The sequence below is a fragment of the Nomascus leucogenys genome, chromosome 24 (genome assembly GCF_006542625.1).
Source record: "Nomascus leucogenys isolate Asia chromosome 24, Asia_NLE_v1, whole genome shotgun sequence".
Classification (NCBI taxonomy): Eukaryota; Metazoa; Chordata; class Mammalia; order Primates; family Hylobatidae; genus Nomascus; species Nomascus leucogenys.
Window position 1 is genome coordinate 26138211 of NC_044404.1, and position 21641 is coordinate 26159851.

The 21641-nt window shown below is 47.7% G+C and overlaps 2 protein-coding genes, 1 long non-coding RNA gene and 1 pseudogene across 5 annotated transcripts in view; 2 read left to right on the plus strand and 2 right to left on the minus strand.

Moving 5' to 3' along the window:
* Positions 1-21596, plus strand: part of CEP85 (centrosomal protein 85) — a 48853-nt gene extending 27257 nt beyond the window's left edge. Inside the window, exons 8-15 of one of the 3 annotated variants that reach the window (XM_030805053.1) lie at positions 8385-8537; positions 9362-9516; positions 10915-11008; positions 11947-11997; positions 15089-15196; positions 16635-16860; positions 17230-20287; positions 21137-21596. In XM_030805053.1, coding sequence (XP_030660913.1) covers positions 8385-8537; positions 9362-9516; positions 10915-11008; positions 11947-11997; positions 15089-15196; positions 16635-16860; positions 17230-17387 — 945 coding nt within the window. In that variant the 3' untranslated portion in view covers positions 17388-20287; positions 21137-21596. Of the gene's footprint in view, positions 1-8384; positions 8538-9361; positions 9517-10914; positions 11009-11946; positions 11998-15088; positions 15197-16634; positions 16861-17226; positions 20288-21136 lie in introns of all 3 variants that reach the window. The other 2 variants (XM_030805051.1, XM_030805052.1) reach the window with 2 other exon arrangements.
* Positions 2926-3417, minus strand: LOC100602107 (annotated as a pseudogene).
* LOC115832982 lies at positions 10681-16699 on the minus strand. Its single transcript, XR_004028389.1, has 2 exons — positions 16619-16699; positions 10681-11044 (listed from the first exon to the last, which is right to left on the minus strand). It is a non-coding gene; the product is annotated as an uncharacterized LOC115832982 (long non-coding RNA).
* On the plus strand, positions 19838-21597 carry SH3BGRL3 (SH3 domain binding glutamate rich protein like 3). Its single transcript, XM_003271647.4, is given in 7 exon segments — positions 19838-19862; positions 19865-19923; positions 19925-19987; positions 19989-20118; positions 20121-20287; positions 20844-21011; positions 21137-21597. Coding segments are annotated over 7 exon segments (678 nt in total). The 3' UTR covers positions 21203-21597.
* Positions 21598-21641: the final 44 nt, after the last annotated feature.

Below are 21641 nucleotides of genomic sequence, written 5' to 3' on the forward strand. Positions count from 1 at the left end.
ACTGTTGCAAGATACACCTGTGGTATATTTGTATCATTCAGTCTGGTTTCTCACCCTTCCTAAAAAGTAGAGAAAAATTCCATGTGCGCCAGGCGTGGTGGCTCATGCCTGTAATCCCAGCACTTTGGGAGGCTGAAACGGCTGGATCACCTGAGGTCCAGAGTTCGAGACCAGCCTGGCCAACATGGTGAAACCCCGTCTCTACTAAAAATACAAAAATTAGCTGGGTGTGGTGGCTGGCGCCTGTAATCTCAGCTACTCGGGAGGCTGAAGCAGGAGAATAGCTTGAACCCAGGAGGTGGAGGTTGCAGTGAACTAGGATCACGCCATCACGCCGTTGCACTCCAGCCTAGGTGATAGAGCAAGACTCCGTCTCAGGAAAAAAAAAAAAATTCCATGTGCACAGCTAGTTTGGGTGTTTATTTTTGCCAGTACTCTTAGAATTGCCTTAGGTTTAAAGTTATTTGGTTTTGTTGGTATCTCCCAATTCACGGCTTGCTCTAAAGCATGTGTTTTTGGGGGAACCAGTTTAGTAATCTTAAAGTTCTGGACCACTTAAAACAACTAGAGCAATACTTCTCCAACTTCAGTGTTTCAGAATCGGTTGGGGATCTTGTTAAAAATGTACATCAGATTCAGTAGTTCTAGGAGGGGGCCTGAGATCCTGCATTTCTTTTTTTTTTTTTTTTTGAGACGGAATTTCACTCTGGCACCCAGGCTGGAGTGCAGTGGTGCAATCTCAGCTCACTGCAACCTCAGCCTCCTGGGTTCAAGCGATTCCCCTGCTTCAGCCTCCCAAGTAATTGGGATTACAGGCGCCTGCTACCACACCCAGCTAATTTTTGTAATTTTAGTGGAGATGGTGTTTCACCATGTTGGCCAGGCTGGTCTCGAACTCCTGACCTCAGGTGATCCACCCACCTCAGCCTCCCAAAGTGCTGGGATTACAGATGTGACCCACTGCACCCAGCTGGATTCTGCATTTCTGACAAGCTCCCAGGTGATGCTGATGTTGTTGGTACTGGAAGGACTTAAGAGGGTTTGTTAAAAAAGAAAATTTAAAGTTGAGTTAGGCTGGGCGCCGTGGCTCATGCCTGTAATCCCTGCACTTTGGGAGGCTGAGGTGGGCAGATCACCTGAGGTTGGGAGTTCGAGACCAGCCTGACCAACATGGAGAAACCCCCGTCTCTACTAAAAATACAAAATTAGCTGGGCGTGGTGGCACATGCCTATAATCCCAGCTACTCAGGAGGCTGAAGCAGGAGAATCACTTTAACCCAGGAGGCGGAGGTTGCAATGAGGCAAGATCGCTCCATTGCACCCTAGCCTGGGCAACAAGAGCGAAACTCCATCTCAAAAAAATAAAGTTGGGTTAGTGAGTTTAAAAAAATAATAATTTATATATCTAAGTGAAGTAATTAAATACCAATAGATTTATAATAAAATTAGTAGTTCTAAAAACAAATGAAAAAATAAAAAATTTAGTAGTTCTGGCCAGACTCAGTGGCTCATACCTATAATTCCAGCACTTTGGGAGACTGTGGCAAGAGAATTGCTTGAGCTCAGGAGTTTAAGACAAGCCTGGACAACATAGACTCTTTCTCTTAAAACAAAAAAATTTTTTTTTCCTAAAATCAAGTTTATTACTCAGAGCAAAAGTTGCTCATATAACACGTTGCTCTTCAATTTTTATTTCTGCATGGTTATACAGTCTGAATGACTAGTTTACAATCCCAGGTGGTATTATAAGTTTTGCTTTTACTGGCCGGGCACGGTGGCTCACACCTGTAATCCCAGCATATGGGGAGGCCGAGGCAGGCGAATCACTTGAGGTCAGGAGTTCGAGACCAGTCTGGCCAACATGGTGAAACCCTGTCTCTACTAAAAAAAATACAAAAATGGCCAGGCACGATGGCTCACGCCTGTAATCCCAACACTTTGGGAGGCTGAGGAGGGCAGATCACAAGGTCAGGAGATCGAGAACATCCTGGCCAACATGGTGAAACCCCATCTCTACTAAAAATACAAAAAATTAGCTGGGGGTGGTGGCACACACCTATAGTCCCAGCTACTTGGGAGGCTGAGGCAGGAGAATTGCTTGAACACGGGAGGCGGAGGTTGCAGTGAGCCAAGATCACGCCACTGTACTTCCAGCCTGGCGACAGAGCAAGACTCCCATCTCAAAAATAAAAATAAAAATAAAAATACAAAAATTAGCTGGGTATGGTGGTGGGTGTCTGTAACCTCAGCTACTTAAGAGGCTGGGGCAGGAGAGTCGCTTGAACCCAGGAGGTAGATGTTGCAGTGAGCCGAGATAGCACCGCTGCTCTCCAATCTGGGCAACAGAGTGAGATTCTGTCTCAAAAAAAAAAAAAGCGAGGGGCGGTGGATGTGACTGTTGGAAGGGGAAAAGTCCTCGCTGACAAAGAAATGACACTAATGAAAACAAAATCAAGAATGATCCACTGTTACCACAGATGACAGAGAAGCTTGTCAGTGAGCAGTTCCCTACTTCTTGCATTGCAGCAAAGGGGAGCATGGGCTAAAAATACTTTAGAAAAATCAAACGGCACCTGCAACACACTCTTAAATAAAGGCCAAGCTTGCAAACTATTCCTTCTCATCCATGCTGCTCAAATGTGAAGGAATTCTATATAAGGCTAAAATCTAAAATTCTATATAAGGCTAAAATCTTCTCACTTCAATTTCCACCTCTCTGGCTCAAGCCATTCTTGTGACTTAGCCTCCCAAGTAGCTAGGATGATAGGCACATGCCACCACGCTGGGCTAAATTTTGTACTTTTAGTAGAGACGGGGTTTCACTATGTTGGCCAGGCTGGTCTTGAACTCCTGGCCTCCGGTGATTCACCCACCTTGGCCTCCCAAAGTGCTAGGATTACAGACATGAGCCACTGCGCCTGGCCCTCACTGCTGCTGCTTTGTGGAATATAGTTTTTCTTCAAGCGTGACTAGGACAATCTCTTCATATTCTTTTAGTTCCTGGGATGTTTTACAGTACTCTGTCTAATCACATCTACATCTCTAGACAAGTGCTCCATCATGCTTTCAACAGTTGTGGTTGGTGCATAAAAATTCACCAAGAAATACCTGCCTCTGCTGTGCTGTTGACGAAGATCTTATAAGGAAGTGCTCCTTCGCCCAGGTTTTCCAAGTCCCTCACTATTGCTCCTCTATTCATCAGGGCTTGTATCATACTTTTCAAAGCAGCAGTAGTCTCTGGCCGCGGCATGGCTGTCAAGATTAAAGCCAGCTTATAGCCAGGCATTCCCGGAGGCTCGGTGGGCGGCTCAGAACTGGGCTGGTTCCCAGGAAGCAAAGGAGCAGGATGGCAGGGACCTGGAAGTGGCTGGGTTCAATGACTGCCGGATGGCAAAAGCTACAAAAAATTTTTTAAAATTAGCCAGGCATGGTGGTGCCTCCTGTAGTCCCAGCTGCTCAGGAGGCTGAAGTGGGAGAATCACTCACTGGAGCCCAAAAGGTCAAGGCTGCAGTAAGCCGTGATCTCACAGTTACACTCCAGTCTGGGTGACAGCAAGACATTGTCTCAAGAAAAAAAAAAGATCAGTAGTTCTGTGCCCCAGCACAACCCCACAGTAGTATCTGTGTTGAGCTCTTCTCTTTCCCCGATATATATAGTTGACTTTGGAACAATACATTTAAACTGAACAGTTCCACTTGTACGTGTATTTTTTTCAACCAAACACAGATCAAAAATCATGTATTCAAGAGATGGAAAACCAGAGTATACGGAGGGCGGACATATATGTGGTTTCTACAGGACCAGCTGTGGGACTTGAGTATGAGCAGACTTGGATATACAAAGGTGGTCCTGGAACCAGTGCCCCGTGTATGCGAAGGGACAACTGTATTTCTGAATAGTATGCTTTTCCTGCACTTTTTTTCTTCAGTGAATTTTATACATCTGTTTTTGTTTCATGGGTACAGTATCTCTCTGACAATATTGATTGTAATTGTTCTGGATGTTTACATCTGTTTATAGTATTTCTTGTTTTCTTAAGGTCCTTTTTTTCTGTTTTTGGTGTCTTTCATGTTAGAGGCTTGGTGATCATTGAATGGATGGGCATTCATATTTAAGAAGGAAGCAGGCTGGGCGCGGTGGCTCACGCCTGTAATCCCAGCACTTTGGGAGGACAAGGCGGGCGGATCACCTGAGGTCAGGAATTTGAGACCAGCCTGGCCAACATGGCGAAATCCTGTCTCTACTAAAAATACAAAAATTAGCCGGGCATGGTAGCGGGTGCCTGTAATCCCAGCTACTCAGGAGGCTGAGGCAGGAGAATTGCTTGAACCCGAGAGGTGGAGGTTGCAGTGAGCCGAGATCACGCCACTGCACTCCAGCCTTGGTGATGAGAGTGAGACTCCTTCAAAAAAATAAATAAAATTAAAAGGAAGCATGTAAAAGCTGGATGAAAGCTCTGGATTCATGGTGGTTACCTGTTGGACTTTACTGTAGGATCAGACTTAGACTACCCTTTTCACTTGGGAACGCTCAAATGTCAATCTCTGGATGTCTTCTCTCACTCTATCTAGGGAAGAATCTTCAACCTGCTGCCTGGTGGAGAGGCTAGAGGCAGGAATGCTTTTTAGCCTTTGGATTCTTGGTGTTGAGGAGATTGGTCTTAGAGTCCCCACAGTTCTGTACATTTGTTTTGTTTTGTTTTGTTTTGTTTTGAGACACAGTCTCGCTGGAGACTCTGGAGTTGCTGGAGTGCAGTGCCACGATTTAGGCTCACTGCAGCCTCCACCTCCCAGGTTCAAACTATTCTCTCTCATGCCTCAGCTACCTGAGTAGCTGGGATTACAGGCATGTACCACCACACTCGGCTTTTTTTTTTTTTTTTTTTGGACAGAGTCTCGCTCTGTTGCCTGGGCTGGAGTGCAGTGGCGTGATCTTGGCCACTGCAGCCTCCGTCTCCCAGGTTCAAGCGATTCTCCTGCCCCTGCCTCAGCCTCCCGAGTAGCTGGGATTACAGGCACCCACCACCATGCCCGGCTAATTTTTGTATTTTTAGTAGAGACAGGATTTTGCCATGTTGACCAGGCTGGTCTTAAACTCCTGACCTCATGTGATCTGCCCGCCTCGACTTCCCAAAGTGCTAGGATTACAGGCTTGAGCCACTGCACTGGCCTAATGTTTGTATTTTTTATAGAGATAGAGTTTTACCATTTTGGCCAGGCTGGTCTTGAACTCCTGGCCTCAATTAATCTGCCCACCTCAGCCTCCCAAAGTGCTGGGATTACAGGTGTGAGACACCACACCCGGCCATATACATAGATTTTTACTTGTTTTCAACCCAATACTTCACCCTATCTGCTGTGACTGGGTATTCTTGAGTCGGGAATCTCTCTCATTGATTTCTCCAGAGAATAGTCTCTTGATGGGGAAGCCCAGGGTGAGGCTGGTATCTAGCTAATTTGTATATAGATTTCTAGGGAATTCCCCTATTTTTCAGATCTGAGGTTGATACTTGCCTCCATAGTGAGCTGGTACTTCAGTTTAGAGGCTCTTGGGAGTTGGGGGGAGCAGATTTTCTTCCCTGTTGTTCGTAACTCCCACTGCAGATTATAACTTTTCTGCCCCAAGTCGTTTATCTCCCCTGTTCACTTTCATCTTTTAAAAACGTTAAAATCTTTCATAGGCTGGGCATGGTGGCTCACTCCTGTTAATCCTGGTACTTTGGGAGGCCAAGGCAGGAGAATTGCTTGAGCCCAGTTCAAGAACAGCCTGGGCAACATGATGAGATTCCATCTCTATAAAAAATTTTAAGCCAGGCTCGGTGGCTCATGCCTGTAATCCCAGCACTTTGGGAGGCCAAGGTGGGCGGATCACCTAAGGTCAGGAGTTCGAGATCAGCATGGCCAACATGGTGAAACCCCATCTCTACAAGTAATACAAAAAATTAGCTGGGCGTGGTGGTGGACGCCTGTAACCCCAGCTGCTCGGGAGGCTGAGGCAGGAGAATTACTTGAACCCGGGAGGTGGAGGTTGCAGTGAGCAGAGATCACGCCACTGCACTCCAGCCTGGGCAACAAGAAAGAAACTCCATCTCAAAAAAAAAATTTTTTTTTTCTTTAAATATTAGCTGGGCGTGGTGGTACACACTTGTAGTCTAAGCTACTGAGAGGCTGAGGTGGGAGCGTCACTTGAGCCCAGGAGGTCAAGGCTGCAGTGTGGGCTGTGTCCGTGTCACTGCACTTCAGCATGAGTGACAGAGCAAGACCCTGTCTCAAAAAGATAACAAATCTTTCCTAGACTTTTGTTTCCTCCCCTGTTGTTTCTCAGTTAATACTTTATTTCTTTTCTGTCGTTTTAAAAATGTTTTTGGAAAGGAGAAGAGATAAACATTTATGGTCAGTTGACCATTTTCAGTAAGCTTCCCAGGTGATTCTGATACATACTGAAATGTGAAAATCACTGGTTCAGAAATTTAAGAGTACAAATTGGACCTAGGATAAAGCTTTTGGCTGATTTTCAGGGATCTTTCTTAGTACTGTTATATCTTTGGATTAAATTAGGCCTTTGCCGCCTCTTTGACATTTAATAGATCTGCATCACTTTTTCTGTTTTCTCTTGCTTTCCTCAGCTTCCTTGTTCATAAGCAAACAAAATAAAACAAAGCACCATAATGGTGAAGAAAAAGCCTCTTTTCAAATCTTTATTGAATACCTGCTTTATGCCAGGTCTTCTGCCCTGTGTTTAGTATATGATTATTAGCAAATGGACATAGCTCTTTCTCTCAAGTCTCATTAGCCTTTCCAGTTGATTGCATGGCTTTATATCATGTGTGGTATTTAGGGAAGAATATATTACCTTTCTGACGAAACTTGTTATATGTCTTATCAGAAAGTTATGTATATTTCTGCAGTCCAATTCAGATGCAGACCATCTGGAGTTAGTGTCAGACTCCACAGGTTTAAGGGCACAGATCTCAGCAAAACTGTGTTTACTTCAGATGCCAACAGCAAATTCTGGGGTCTTCAGGCCACCCATATTTCTGACCAACTGGCTGCAGATCTGTAGGCTTCTATGACTCCTTCAGGTTTAATAATTCCCAGAATTACTCACAGAACTCAGGAAAGCGCTATATTTATTATTACAGTTTTATTATAAGGGATACAATTCAGGGCTGGGCGCAGTGGCTCATGCCTGTAATCCCAGCACTTTGGGAGGCCAAGGCGGGTGGATCACCTGAAGTCAAGGGTTCGAGACCAGCCTGGCCAACATGGTGAAATCCCATCTGTACTAAAAATAGAAAAATTAGCTGGGCGTGGTGGCGGGTGCCTGTAATCCCAGCTACTCAGGAAACTGAGGCAGGAGAATCTCTTGAACCCAGGAGGCGAAGGTTGCAGTGAGCCAAGATTGCATCATTGCACTCCAGCCTGGGCAACAAGAGCAAAACTGTCTCAAAAAAAAAGGGTGTGGGAGGGTGGGATACAATTCAGGACCAGCCAAATGAAGAGAGACATAGGGTGAGGTCCAGGAGCATCCTGAGAGCAGAGCTTCCATGCCCTCTCCTTGTGGAATAAGAGCATGTAAACACAGCACATTTATGTGTTTACCTACCAGGAAGCTCCAGTGAGCTGCTGTGTCCAGAGTTTTTAGTTGGAATTTCATTTATGTAGGCATGATTGAACTCAGTCACCTGTCCGTCTCCCTTCCCCGTAGTAGATTAGGCTCAAAGCAGTTGGTTTTTCTGGTGATCTGCATCCATTCTGAGTCATAGTATTGGCATAAATTTACTCATGATGGGTTCTGGCCCACTCCTGTCCAATTCAGGAAATTCCAAGGGCTTAGAGGTTACAGACCTCCCAGGAACCAGGTACAGAGAACAGACAAATTCTGTATTTTACAACAGAAATGCTGCCAGTTTTTAAAAACTGCCCTAGAAGCCTTTCTCTGTCCTCGATTTGAAAGTTCATTAATTCTTTAGTTTTATACTCAAATCCTAAATGGCAAAATTTGTTCAGCTTCCTACCTTCATTGCAGTAGAACAACATTCACAGCCTCAAGGGTTGCTTCAAAAAAAGTTGATGTGGCTGGGTTTGGTGGCTCATGCTTGTAATCCCAGCAGTTTGGGAGGCCAAGGTGGGCGGATGGCTTGAGGCCAGGAATTGGAGACTAGCCTGAAAAACATGGCGAAACTCTGTCTCTACAAAACATAGAAAAATTAGCCTGCCATGGTAGCGTGTGCCTGTAGTCCCAGCTACTCCAGGGGCTGAGGTAGGAGGATCACTTGAGCCTGGGAGGTGGAGGCTGCAGTCAGCTGAGATCACACCACTGCACTCCAGCAGGGTCATAGTGGAGTGAATGGTGGAGACAGACTTGACATTTCTTTTCCTAGGTCAAAGGTCGTGATAAACATATCAATAATTTGAAAAAGAAATGCCAGAAGGAATCAGAGCAGAACCGGGAGAAGCAGCAGCGTATTGAGACTTTGGAGCGCTACCTGGCTGACCTGCCCACACTGGAAGACCATCAGAAGCAGAGCCAGCAGGTAGCAGCAATGTCTTGGCATGCCTGGGGTGATCAGGGAGTGGCCAGGCAGGGGAACTTTTTCATCATCTGCTGTATGCAGTTATCCTGTGACTTCCTGAAAGGAGAATCCCAAAGCAGTCATGTCCAGATTCACAATTGTCAGATTTGTAACCAGACTGCAAATTTTTTGAGGTACCCAGACAGAGTCTTTCTTATGTTAAAGGGAACCCCACGTTTCTCTTCAAAGAATCAGTATGTTCAGCTCTCTTACTTTTTGATTCACTATTTTAAAGTTTAACTTCCTGGTTCTCTTCACCCTCTTGCTTCTAGTTTCAGTAAACAACTTTTTCCACCAGTTTTAATCAGTAGTTCACATCTGTTCCCCTGGTCACCTGCTCCGTCCTGACTCATCCCGGTCACGTGCTTTGACCTGAGTCACCCTGGTCACCTGCTCTGACCTAAGTCACCTTTAGTTACCTGTTCCTAACTGTCCTTCCCACCAAACTACTCACCCCACCACTCTGGCTCATAAATCTGCTCTCTTTAAAATAGCCAATCAGAATTAGCTTAGACTGTGCGGTTCAGCCCTAGCCAATAGGGGAACGACATAGCAGTAGGGACTACCTGTGTCAGGAATAAGAACTCCTTCCCCTCCCCTCTCCAGTTGTGCTCTCACCATTGTTCCATCTGCGAGGAGCACCCTTTCTGCAGAAAGTAAAAATTGCCTTGCTGAGGAAATTAAATATATGTTTGAGTGCTATTTCTTTGTGACACCAAGGAACAAGCATTTTGCATTTCTGACACTTGGCTTATTTGACTTAAACATGGGATCCTGTCTCTCAGCTTAAGGATTCTGAGTTGAAGAGCACAGAGCTGCAGGAGAAAGTGACTGAGCTGGAGACTTTGCTGGAGGAGACCCAGGCAATCTGCAGAGAGAAGGAGATTCAGCTGGAAAGCCTGAGGCAGAGAGAAGCAGAATTCTCCTCTGCTGGACATAGGTAAATAACCCTGCGGGATTGAGAGGAGTGGAGAGTTAGTTTTTTGTCATAGCCATCCTGCTCACTTACCTGTGTGACTTTGGGTGATTTGGGAAAATCATTTTACTTATCTGAGCTTTATTTTCTTTGGACTGTGAATAATAGGAAAGTTGCTTATGGGAAGCGGCTTTTTTTTTTTTTTTTTGAGACGGAGTCTTGGTCTGTCGCCCGGGCTGGAGTGCAGTGGTGCGATCTTGGCTCACTGCAAGCTCCGCCTCCTGTGTTCACGCCATTCTCCTGCCTCAGCCTCCTGAGTAGCTGGGACTACAGGCGGCCGCCACCGTGCCCGGCTAATTTTTTTTGTATTTTTAGTAGAGACGGGGTTTCACCATGGTCTTGATCTCCTGACCTCGTGATCCGCCCGCCTCGGCCTCCCAAAGTGCTGGGATTACAGGCATGAGCCACTGCGCCCAGCCAGGAAGCGGCTTTTTTATATCTTTGGCATGGAGTATGGATGCAGTGGGGGCTTATCTTCATAGCCTTTGTAAGGATCTAACCCAGTGCCTGGCACATAATTCTTAGTATGTATGTGTTGAATAAATGAAAGCACTTTGTAAACTGGGAAATGAGGTATCTGTATACTTTTAAAAGTGGGTACTGGTGATAAGAACTGAGAGTTATCCACAGTTCCAGCCATGTAGGCTAAAGGCTACCAGGAGCCTTTCTCCTCAGCCCTAGGGATTGTTCTCCATTGCCATGACAGGTTCTGAGAACAAAACAAGATGCTATAATGTTCTCTCAGGGTGTCTTGGGAGCCTTCTCCATATTAATAGCAGTTTCTGAAAATAATGGTGTGTTTCAACAGCCTCTTGGACCAAATCCAGTTTCTAATGGGATAGATTGGATTTCTCATCCCATATTTAACCACAGTGTCCCTGTTGTTTATCTCAGCAGATGGGCTTTGCTATAAGTAACTGTAGGGACCCACTGGAGGAAACCATTGGTTAGAGTCAGAAGTGGGGTTAGAGGAGAGTTGGCTTTGCCCCAGATTGTGTGTGCCAAGAAAACAGCTTTTGTATTTTCCAAACTTCCTACAATGTACATGTATGACTTACAATCTAAATACATGTGATAAATATGTATTTTTTAAATATCAAAACAAAATACACAATATCTCTACCTTGGGCAGGTAGAGAATTGGTGTCACATTGTATAGATTCTGGCCCCTAGGGAAGAGAATTAACATACACTGAGCAACTTTTCTGTGGCACCCCATATATTACAACAGACCTAAGTATTATCCCCAGCTACCGCTTGGACTAAGTGTCTTGCCTCAAAATGTGCAATAAATAGCAGAACCAAGAATCAAAGCCACTTGTCTCTAACTTCATAGTTCTTGAAGAGGCCACTGTCTTTCAGCCTGCAAGATAAACAGTCTGTGGAGGAGACCAGTGGAGAAGGTCCAGAAGTGGAAATGGAGTCCTGGCAGAAGCAATGTGATTCGCTCCAAAAGGTGACGGAGGGTGTCCAGGCTGTAACGGAGGGTAGGCTAGGAGGAAAGAGAAGATTGTGTATCAGGAGGGAGACATGAATTCTTGGCTTTGGGCTATCTAGGATTTGTTACCAAGAGCTTTTCTTTCTCTTCTGAGAAGTCACCCTGCATAGTAATTTGTATTTAGATAGTCATCCTTATAACAGGCAAACTTTACTCATTTAGAATATAGGCAAAAGTAAGAGGAGGGGTGATATGCCTCTGAATATCTAGATTAGATGACCCAAAATGGTGCAGTAAAGTTTGCTGCACTTTATTCATGGCACAGGCCCATACAGAAACCCTTGAATTGAACAGAGTTCTAACCAGTGAGGTGCCCTGGTTTCTTAATTCAGCAAAGACGAGGGAGCCAGGGGCCGGCTGGTGAAATTGACTGCAGGTTAGTAAAAAAAGAAGACCCATAAATGATTCAAAGAACACCTGCAGTCTTTAAAAGACAAGAAACCAGGCCTCTTTAGGGTCCCTTCTTGGATAATCAGTATGACCAGAGCTGTAAGTAACAACAACCATCATAGTGCTAGAAATGGCAAGCTTCATTAAACTGAATTTTTAGCCATGTCCTTGTACCAAAGAACAAGAGTTTGCACTGGCTGTTTATAAAATTGATTCCACTGGCCTGCAGTTATTAGGGTGAGAGTTCCCTTCCCCCTAGTAGTGGTCATGTGTCCACACTACATTCCTGTATAAACCTTTGTGATTGGAGCACAGTACTGTGAAGCTAGTTAGCCAGGATTAGGAGTCTGGTTTATATTTCTATAGGTAGTGTTCACTGATCTTTATCCTGGTCTCACTCTTCATGGTCTAATAGCCAGACCACATGTCCTAGTACAGCCCGCTTGCCCTCTGTCCTCACCGTCAGCCTTGTGCTTGCAGCCTTCCTTGATAACTTTGCCTTTCAGATTGTGGAGAAGCAGCAGCAGAAGATGGATCAGTTGCGCTCACAAGTACAGGTGAGCAGGAATCCTTGGGACATGGTGGGCAGAACTTAATGATGGAATCTCTAGAATTTAGCCAATATTTATTTTGTTCTCTGCCATGCAAGTTGCTCAGTGTTAGGGATACAAAAAGAATGGGACCCAGTCAGTGCTTTTGAGCCTTGCTGAGAGGACACAAATATAATAGGGAGTTTCAGCACAGTACTGTGAGGGCAGTCCCCACAGTATCCTGGGGGAGTGCAGGAGAGTTAGTGGGAGGAAGGGAGGTAAAAGAGAGGTTTCTGGAGATCCTGAACCTAGAAGGATGAGGAGTTAGCGAGGCAAAGAAGAGGAGCTGGATAGGATGTGTTGGATTCCAGATAGGAGGAACAGCATGAGTGGGAACATGGAGACATGAAACAGCATAGTTTGAATGTGGTGCTGCAAGCAGTTTGGTACTGCTGAAGTATCCACTTTAACATGGTAAATGGAGACGTGGGCATTCCAGGCTATGGAAGGGCCTTATCTAGCAACTAAGTTAGCTTTTATTATTTAGGTAGGTGGTGGGCATCTATTACAGCATTTTTTTTTTTTTTTTTTTTTTTTTGAGACGGAGTCTCACTCTTGTCACCCAGGCTGGAGTGCAATGGCACAATCCCAGCTCACTGTAACCTCTGCCCCCCGGGTTCAAGCAATTCTCCTGCCTCAGCCTCCCGAGTAGCTGGTATTACAGGTGCCCGCCATCACGCCCGGCTAACTTTTGTATTTTTTGTAGAGACAGGGTTTCCCCACGTTGGCCAGACTGGTCTCGAACTCCTGACCTCAGGTGATCTGCCCACCTCGGCCTCCCAAAGTGCTGGGATTACAGGCGTGAGCCATCATGCCCAGCCTATTACAGCATTTAATTGGGATGTGATGTGGTCAGGTTTGCAATTCAGGCTCAAGTGTGGAAGATCGGCATCCTGGAGAGAAGAAAGGTCCAGGGGGACTGTTGGAGAAATTCTCGTGAGAGATGATGAAGGAACCTGGCATAAGGCAGCATAGCAGCGGGGAGATGTGAGGGGACAGATTTAAGTGACTTTACATCAAGCGGAATCAGTGACTGACAAGATGTAGGGGTTGAAGAATAGGGAAGAATCAAAGATGACTCCAGGTTTCTATTTTGGGCCAGAGTGGGAGTGTCTTTAACTGGGTTCTCCAAGAAATCCGGGGTAAAGCAGGTTCATTCAGCATCTCTTTGGACTCTAGAAGTTTTCACACCAAAACACCAGAAATGCACTCATTTTGAGGGAATAAATGGAGGCTGCAGTCTTGCCTTTGCCATTATGCGGATTGGGCTACGTCTATCTGGTTCACCTCTTTCAAGTCCTGTAAGGAGGTAGTCAAGCCTGGCAAGCATTTTAATATATGCCCATTTAAAATCCCAGGTTTTTAGTAGAGTTTTTAATGGATCTCAAAATAGGTTGCCTAGAACGCTTGGGGTTCTGCAAAGTTTGGAAAAGCCTGACATTTTAAATGGCACATTTACCTATGATAAGACTACTTAGGCAAATTAAAATATCAGGTGAGGCCGAGCACGGTGGCTCGCGCCTGTAATCCAGCACTTTGGGAGGCTGAGGCAGGCAGATAACGAGGTCAGGAGATTGAGAACATCCTGGCTAACAAGGTGAAACCCTGTCTCTACTAAGAATACAAAAAATTAGCTGGGCATGGTGTCATGCACCTGTAGTCCCAGCTACTCGGGAGGCTGAGGCAGGAGAATCGCTTGAACCTGGGAGGCGGAGGTTGCAGTGAGCCAAGATCACATGCCACTGCACTCCAGCCAGCCTGGGGGACAGAGTGAAGCTCCATCTCAAAAAAAAAAAATATATATATGTATATATATTTATAATATATAATATATATAAAAATATATATATTATATATAATATATAAAATAATATATATATATTTAATATATATAAAATATGTAATATATAATATATATAAAATAATATATGTATTGTTATATATAATATAAAATATATTATGTAATATATAATATATATAAAATAATATATAAAATAATATATATGTTATATATATAAAATATATATATATCAGGTGAATTTGTTGGAATTAGATGGATTCATCATGGTTACTTTGGCTATTTCATGATCACGAGGTGTTTTCCTTGATAGTTTTTTTTTTATTAATACCAAATGAGAAATATAAAAAAAAATTCACACTTCATTCAAATCAGTTTCAAAATTTGAGGGAAAATTGAATGAAGAGAAGGAGAGGCAGTTTAAAAGCTTAAATATCTCCCTTCCCCTGACCGCTCCTACACACACAAACACAGACACACTTACACGCAACTCACTAAATTAGGTACTTGTGAGTATGCTTTCCTACCCCTTTCCATGTCTCTGAACAGCATTTAGTAGACAGTATTGTCAAGAGTACTTGACTGTTAACTCCTAAAAGACAGGAACTGTTTGGTGTTCTACTCGATGCTGGTCACAGTAAGCACTCAGTAAATACTGAACTCAGCTGAATAGCACATTCCCTGCCCCCAAGAAAGTTAGTTATGTTTGAGTGGAGCGAAGGATCATGTGCATAGCCAACTAGAATATTAAGCATATGTACTCGTAAGCCATGATGGATATGATAGCAGGGTAGGTTTAGGATTAATTAGATCTGATTTGCACATTGAAGACAGCTCGGGTGGGCCTTGGAGGTTTCCTGGAGGTAACAGCAGAAGAAGAGCAGCTTGAAGAAAGGAAAAGAGAAGTGAGCAGAAGCATTGATGCTGCAGCCTTCAGGGATGAGGGCCAGTCATTCATTGTGGTGGTGTAGAGGCTGGCCATGTGGAGGGTGGAAAGAGATATGACTAGAAAAGTAGGTAGGAGCTACAGTGGCCTTGAATGCCCTGGTAAGAAGCTGACCTCTATTTGGTATGTAGTCAAGGGCTATAGGAGGGTTTAAATGGGAGGTCACAAATCAGGACTGTTCTAAAATGATTTCTTAGGAGGGTGTATGTAGGTACGGTGAGTCGTCACTATATAGTCCAAGCCAGCAGTGATATTGTCTGAACCAGACTTGTTACCCCTACTGTGTTCCCTCAACATCTTGCTGTGTGATTCAGAGCCTAGAGCAGGAAGTGGCTCAAGAAGAAGGAACAAGCCAGGCCCTGAGAGAGGAGGCCCAGCGAAGGGATTCAGCCCTGCAGCAGCTGCGCACAGCTGTGAAGGAGGTGAGCAGCATTAGTCAGACCTCTTGGTTTTTCCTCCACAAACCTGATTTCTTTGTATGCCCTCCCCATCTCTACCCCAATAAGAGCCCCAGTGTTTGAAAGGGAAAGGTCCCTACTGAGCTTTGGGGGCAGAGGAAAGGTGCATTGCATCATTCTTTATATTACAGACCCTAAGCCTGTTTTAGTGTATCCATAATTACTACCTAGGTATTTTTTTTTTTCTTAAGACAGAGTCTTGCTCTGTTGCCAGGCTAGAGTGCAATGGCGTGATCTCAGCTCACTGCAACCTCCACCTCCCAGGTTCAAGCGATTCCCCTGCCTCAGCCTCCTGAGTAGCTGGGACTACAGGCACGCACCACCATGCCCGGCTAATTTTTTGTATTTTAGTTGAGGCAGGGTTTTACCATGTTGGCCAGAATGGTCTTCATCTCCTGACCTTGTGATCTGCCCACCTCGGCCTCCCAAAGTGCTGGGATTACAGGTGCGAGCCACAGCGCTGGGCCCAGGAATGCTTTTTGATGGGGAAAGTCATTCATCTTCTTGAAGCCACAGGTTTCTGGGGTTGGGGAGTGGAGAGTTCAAGACTGAGGATTTGGTGGCCTTCATGCTCTTAACAGAGCTGTCAGCAGGGGGCAACCAAGTTCACTGACTGGCCTAATGCCTAGGAAGGAACATCCTTGAGTTAGGATTGTCACATGGGCCAGTGTGGGTGGAGGGCCTGGAACTGAAGGACAGACTCTATTCAGACTCATAAAAAACACAATCAAGGTAGGAAGGGAAGTAGATTAAGCTGTCAGGAAGAGAGGGAAACAGACAGACATACATGAATAGATGGTTTTTGTAATAAAGTCTGACTCCACTGAGGTGAGAGTTTGAAAAGGCAGGACTTGTTCCAGGGCTGGATCCTCCAGGTTCCAGCTTCTCCAGCCCCCCACCTAGGGGCTACTAGCTGTCTTATTGTCTTTCTTACTCTCTTTATTCCTCTGACACACTGATCAGGCTGGCTGGTGGCCACTTTTGTCAGGGTGGCAGGGAGAGATTGAAACCAGTGTCTCCTCAGATTTCACGGTTCACATTAAGCCTTCTCTAATAGCCTGGCTAACAGAGTTGGCTGAGGGACTGGCTTGAGATAGAGTTCCTAGGGGCGGGAGCATCTTCTCTGGTTCTTGAACAGAAACTTGGATGCTGATGATTCAGAACCAGTTGAGGGTTGGCTTCCTCTCCAGTGCTGGAGCCCTGTGGGCCCAACCTACCCACAGGAAGAACCAGGCCTGATATTGATAGTGGGAGAAGTGCTAAAAGCCTGTTGGCAGTAGGGTTGGGGAAGGAGGGACACTGCCTATGACTCACCCATCCCTTCCACACCCACACACTCATACACCGATACTCTTCTTCTCCCTGGGCCTGAGTTAATGTGCTTACCCATCTGTCTGCTCAGCTTTCAGTGCAAAACCAGGACTTGATTGAGAAGAATCTGACGCTCCAGGAACACCTGCGCCAGGCCCAACCAGGGTCTCCACCTTCACCAGACACGGCCCAGTTGGCACTTGAGCTGCACCAGGAGTTGGCCAGTTGCCTTCAAGATCTGCAGGCTGTCTGTAGCATTGTGACCCAGAGGGCCCAGGGCCATGACCCCAATCTCTCCCTGCTCCTGGGCATTCACTGTGAGTCCTCAGACCAGTCTGGGGCCCGGGAAGGAGGGTCCTTCTTTCTCTTCTCTCCCCCATCCTGCTTTCCCATATTCTTGTGGTAATATGTAGACAGAGTACATAGGCCTGGCCACTGCCCTCTGGACATTTGTTTCACAAAGTAGGTGTTCACAAATCTGTTTTTAGAAACAAGCTATGGGGTACTTGCATGCAGGACAAACTAAAAGTGGACCTTCAGCAGCAAATTAACCCACTGTCCCCAGATGCTTTTTTTAAAGTGCATGTCCCAAGACTGGGTTCAAGATACTGCCTATTCATACTGTGCCCTCCACATGAAAGTGTCTCGTAACTAACATTCTCTTGAAATGCTCTTCTCCCCAGCAGCACAGCACCCAGAGACTCAGCTAGATTTGCAGAAGCCAGATGTGATCAAGAGGAAACTAGAAGAGGTTCAACAGCTGCGTCGTGACATTGAGGACTTAAGGACCACCATGTCAGACAGATATGCCCAGGACATGGGAGAAAACTGTGTCACACAGTGAGGAATTCTGGGGGATTCCCTCAGGGAGGATCTGGGCTGCCGAGAGCCTAGTCTAGCAGGTTTCTGCCCTGACATTCTCTTGTCTGCTATTCCCAGAGAGAAGTGTCAGAGGGGAGGGGAGAGCCTGCATCTGGGGGCCAAGGGCTGATTAGGGAACTGTGTCCTACCCCACACTGGCATGTTGGATTACGTTTGTCCTGTTAATTCACTCTCAACGGTGAGTTACTAATTAACTTTTGGCAGGTACAACAGATAAGTCCTCACAAACTGTTCCCAGCCCTAGGTTGACATGAGAGACGAACAGGCTGTCCACCTTTCTTCTCCATCCAATGAGATGGATCCATGTTCATTCCCACTTCACACCTTGGTCCTGCTGATTAGAGCTCATCAGAGGGGCCTGGAAAGGCTGAGCAAGTACCAGTAACAATGGCCATTTAAGAATTCTCAGGCTCCATGTGCCAGCCTCGGGAACTGAGCTGGCTTTCTGGGTTTTCTCATGCCTGGTCTCACTGCTTCTTCCTCAGGGCTCTTCTCCCAGAAGCCTCAGGGTATTGTGTTGGTTAGCACGTAACTACTAGGATTGGGGCCCTAGGGATTATAGCTGGGACTCTAATCTGCCTACCATGCCATTTAACAAGAGATCCCACTCTCCAGCTGCCTTGTGTCCCTAGGGCCCTGGCCATGTGTTTAGCACAGCCCTTTTCTCCTTTGTTCTCAGGCCTTCCAGGTAGCCCCCTTCCTGGACTTAAGAGTGCAAACTCTTCTCTGTGGTTCTCGTCTTGGGCAGAATTATATCCTAGAGACCACAGAGCAACTGTCAAGCTGCTTACCCCTCACCCAGGGCTACAGCCTGTGCCCACCCCTCTAATTTGTGCCTCTCTCGTGTTGGGGGCGGTGGGGGTTATTCCTTTCCTTTTCCTGCTCTGGCCTCCTTGAAAGTTCAGAGTACCCACTACAAGTCAGCTTTAAAGTACAGCTTTTAGTGTTTCCTGGGTTGTTTCTCTGGGGCTTTAGGGAGGGCCCTTTGCCCTGTGGTTTTTCTTGCCTCCTGGTTTAGGGAGCATCTCACACTTGTTAGTATCTGGTTGTTGGGCCAGCCATGCCTCCTCTAGATCTGGAGCCAGGCCAGGCAGGGGCCATGTGTGGGCCAGTCAGCCACTACAAGATTTTTGCTAAGCTTTGGGCTGTTGGCAGCATCTTGGACCTCATGCCTGGGCCTGAAAGAGGCTCTTTCTTAAGTGTTTTTACAAGTTTGTGTTTTATTTATGGAGTGACTTATTCCCTCCATTCAGAGCAGCCCCACCCAGCCAGCCCTTCAGCCTCTGGGCTCCTGCCTCTTAAAGGCAGAGCCGCCTGGTTGGTCTCCACCCTGTGCATTGGGAGCCCAGCCACCATGCTCACGGGCATTTTTCCTCATAAAGTTTATAAGCAGTTATTTATATGAATCTTTGTTATGTCCACTTGTTTGTACTGCCTATTTTGATTATAAAATAAAGTATCTTAACAGACTCCTCAGTTTTCCATACCCTTCCATCACCACCACCACGCTACTCTACCCCTCACTTTGGCTTGTTAGAGCCAAACACCTGGGTGTTCAGCCAGGTTCCCCAGGCAGCAGCGTGGAGGAACCTTTGTCAGGTCCAGCCTCATGTCCCTATCTCTGCCACCTCTACTCCTGTCGTTCTATAGAACCAGATCTCTTCTCACTTTCCATTGGGCAAACCTTCCCTGAGTCATAGCAGAAGTTTGTCACTGGAAAGTTTCAGCAGTCCTCTCAGGAAGTTGGCAGCCTCTGGGTTGCTGTGAGGAAGTGGCTTTACCAGAGCAAGGGTTGTCTTTCTGGGCTGTTACCTGCCTGAGCCCTGGATCGGGGGGACATCTGAGAAGCATTATGTTGGGTGCCAGACAGCTAGGTCTCCAAAGTTGGGCTGGTTGCTGGAGTCTGTCCCTTCAACCCCTGAATTCTTGCTGGGAGTAGTAGCAGTTGGGGAATGCCATCTGCAGCATGGAGCTGGGGTTGAGCTTGGACCACCCCAAGACCAGGGGTGGATCTTAAGGGTCAGCTTGAGCCTAGGCTCAAGTGGAGTCCTGACCCCACCCTCTACTGCCACACTTTCCAGCTGTCAGCCCCTTGGTCTCCATCTGGTTCCTAGAGGGTGTGGCGTCTGCATCCTGCTACCACCCTTCCTTGTCTAAACCTTCCCACCTGAGCGGAGAGGAACTTGGGGGAAAATCTCTAAGCATGGGCTCTTCCTGCTGTCCTATGCTTCCTATCCCCTAGGGCTAGTGGTGCGTGTTGGGTGGGCAGAGCGGGGGTTCCCTTGGAGCAAGGTTCCTTAGTTTGGGAACTTCGGATCTGAAAGCAGCTCAAGCCTTCCAAAGCCCCAAGCTGCCCTGTGCTATTAGGGCACCTCCTCCTGGAGACAGCGGCTCTCCTCGCTGGGGAGTTGGATGCACCAAACCTGTGTGTGGCTGGAGAGGAGGCTTCTGCCAGACCCTCTCCCGGGCCTGTCCTGCCACCCAGCCCCTCCCCAGTCTCACACTGAGCTCCAGATCAGGGAAGGGCCGCAAAGGACCAGCAGGGCAGCCGCAGAAGGGGCGGCCCTGCGTGGGACGGGTCCGTTGCGCGCCTGGTCACCGAGGGGGAAGGGAAGGGGCCTCTGGCGCGCGGGGCGGTGTCGCGCAGGTCCCGCCCCGCCTGCCCGCGCCGCCCATTGGTCCCGAGCGCGATGACTTGCGGGCGGAGCAGGAAGGAAACCGCTCCCGAGCACGGCGGCGGCGTCGTCGTCTCCCGGCAGTGCAGCTGCCGCTACCGCCGCCCTCTGCCCGCCGGCCCGTCTGTCTACCCCCAGCATGAGCGGCCTGCGCGTCTACAGCACGTCGGTCACCGGCTCCCGCGAAGTAAGTGTGCGCCCGGACTGGCGCTGGGGGAAAGCGCAGGGCTGTGTCCCGGTGCTTTGGACCCTAGTGCCCGGAACCCGCCCCCAGGACGGGGGCGGGGTGGGGGGAGCGCGTCGGCGAGGTGCTGGGCACGGTCTCCCCATCCTGAGCGTCTTCATCGGGCATCCTGGGTCCTTTGCAGCTTGCAGCATGAAGTTCCCGTGCCCATCCCCCATCAACCCCACACCCATCCTCTGCACTCCCACTACCGGGCTGACCCTGACCACGACCGCAGCCTGCTCCTGCGGGGCCTGCCCTCCCCTCCCCTCCCCACCCCGAGGCCTGATCCCACTTCCCTTCACTCTGACCCCCTCCCCGTGGTTGATAATCCCTCTCTTTATCCTGCACCCTCAAGCCTGACTCATCCTCCCAACATCTAGAGGCCAGAACCCTCCCCTAGCGTGGAGTGGAATGGGGGGACAAAAGCTCCTGGTCATAGCCTCTCTCACCCTGCCCAGCGTTTCCCCCATACATCCTCCAGCCTATCCACTAACCCCTACCCACCCTCTGTCCCCAGATCAAGTCCCAGCAGAGTGAGGTGACCCGAATCCTGGATGGGAAGCGCATCCAATACCAGCTAGTGGACATCTCCCAGGACAACGCCCTGAGGGATGAGATGCGAGCCTTGGCAGGCAACCCCAAGGCCACCCCACCCCAGATTGTCAACGGGGACCAGTACTGTGGGGTATGGGCTGGGGGACTGGGGGGTGGGGAGAGTGTTGGAAGAGGACTCTGGCCAGGGTCAGATCTGCCACAAAGCACTTGGGCCCCCTGCATTCAGGTGACCACCCCTCGCCTCCCTTTCTGCAGGACTATGAGCTCTTCGTGGAGGCTGTGGAACAAAACACGCTGCAGGAGTTCCTGAAGCTGGCCTGAGTCAAACCTGTCCAGAGTTCCCCTGCTGGACTCCATCACCACACTCCCCCCAGCCTTCACCTGGCCATGAAGGACCTTTTGACCAACTCCCTGTCATTCCTCACCTAACCTTAGAGTCCCTCCCCCAATCCAGGCCACTTCTCCTCCCTCCTCTCTAAATGTAGTCCCCTCTTCTCCATCCAAAGGCAACATTCCTTACCTTAGTCTCAGCAATTGTCTTAAGCAACAGCCCCAAATGCTGGCTGCCCCCAGCCAAGCATTGGGACCGCCATCCTGCCTGGCACTGGCTGATGGGCACCTCTGTTGGTTCCATCAGCCAGAGCTCTGCCAAAGGCCCCGCAGTCCCTCTCCCAGGAGGACCCTAGAGACAATTAAATGATGTCCTGTTCCATTGGCACTGTGTCTGGTTGGTTGTGGCCTGGGCCTCCTGGGTCCCTGC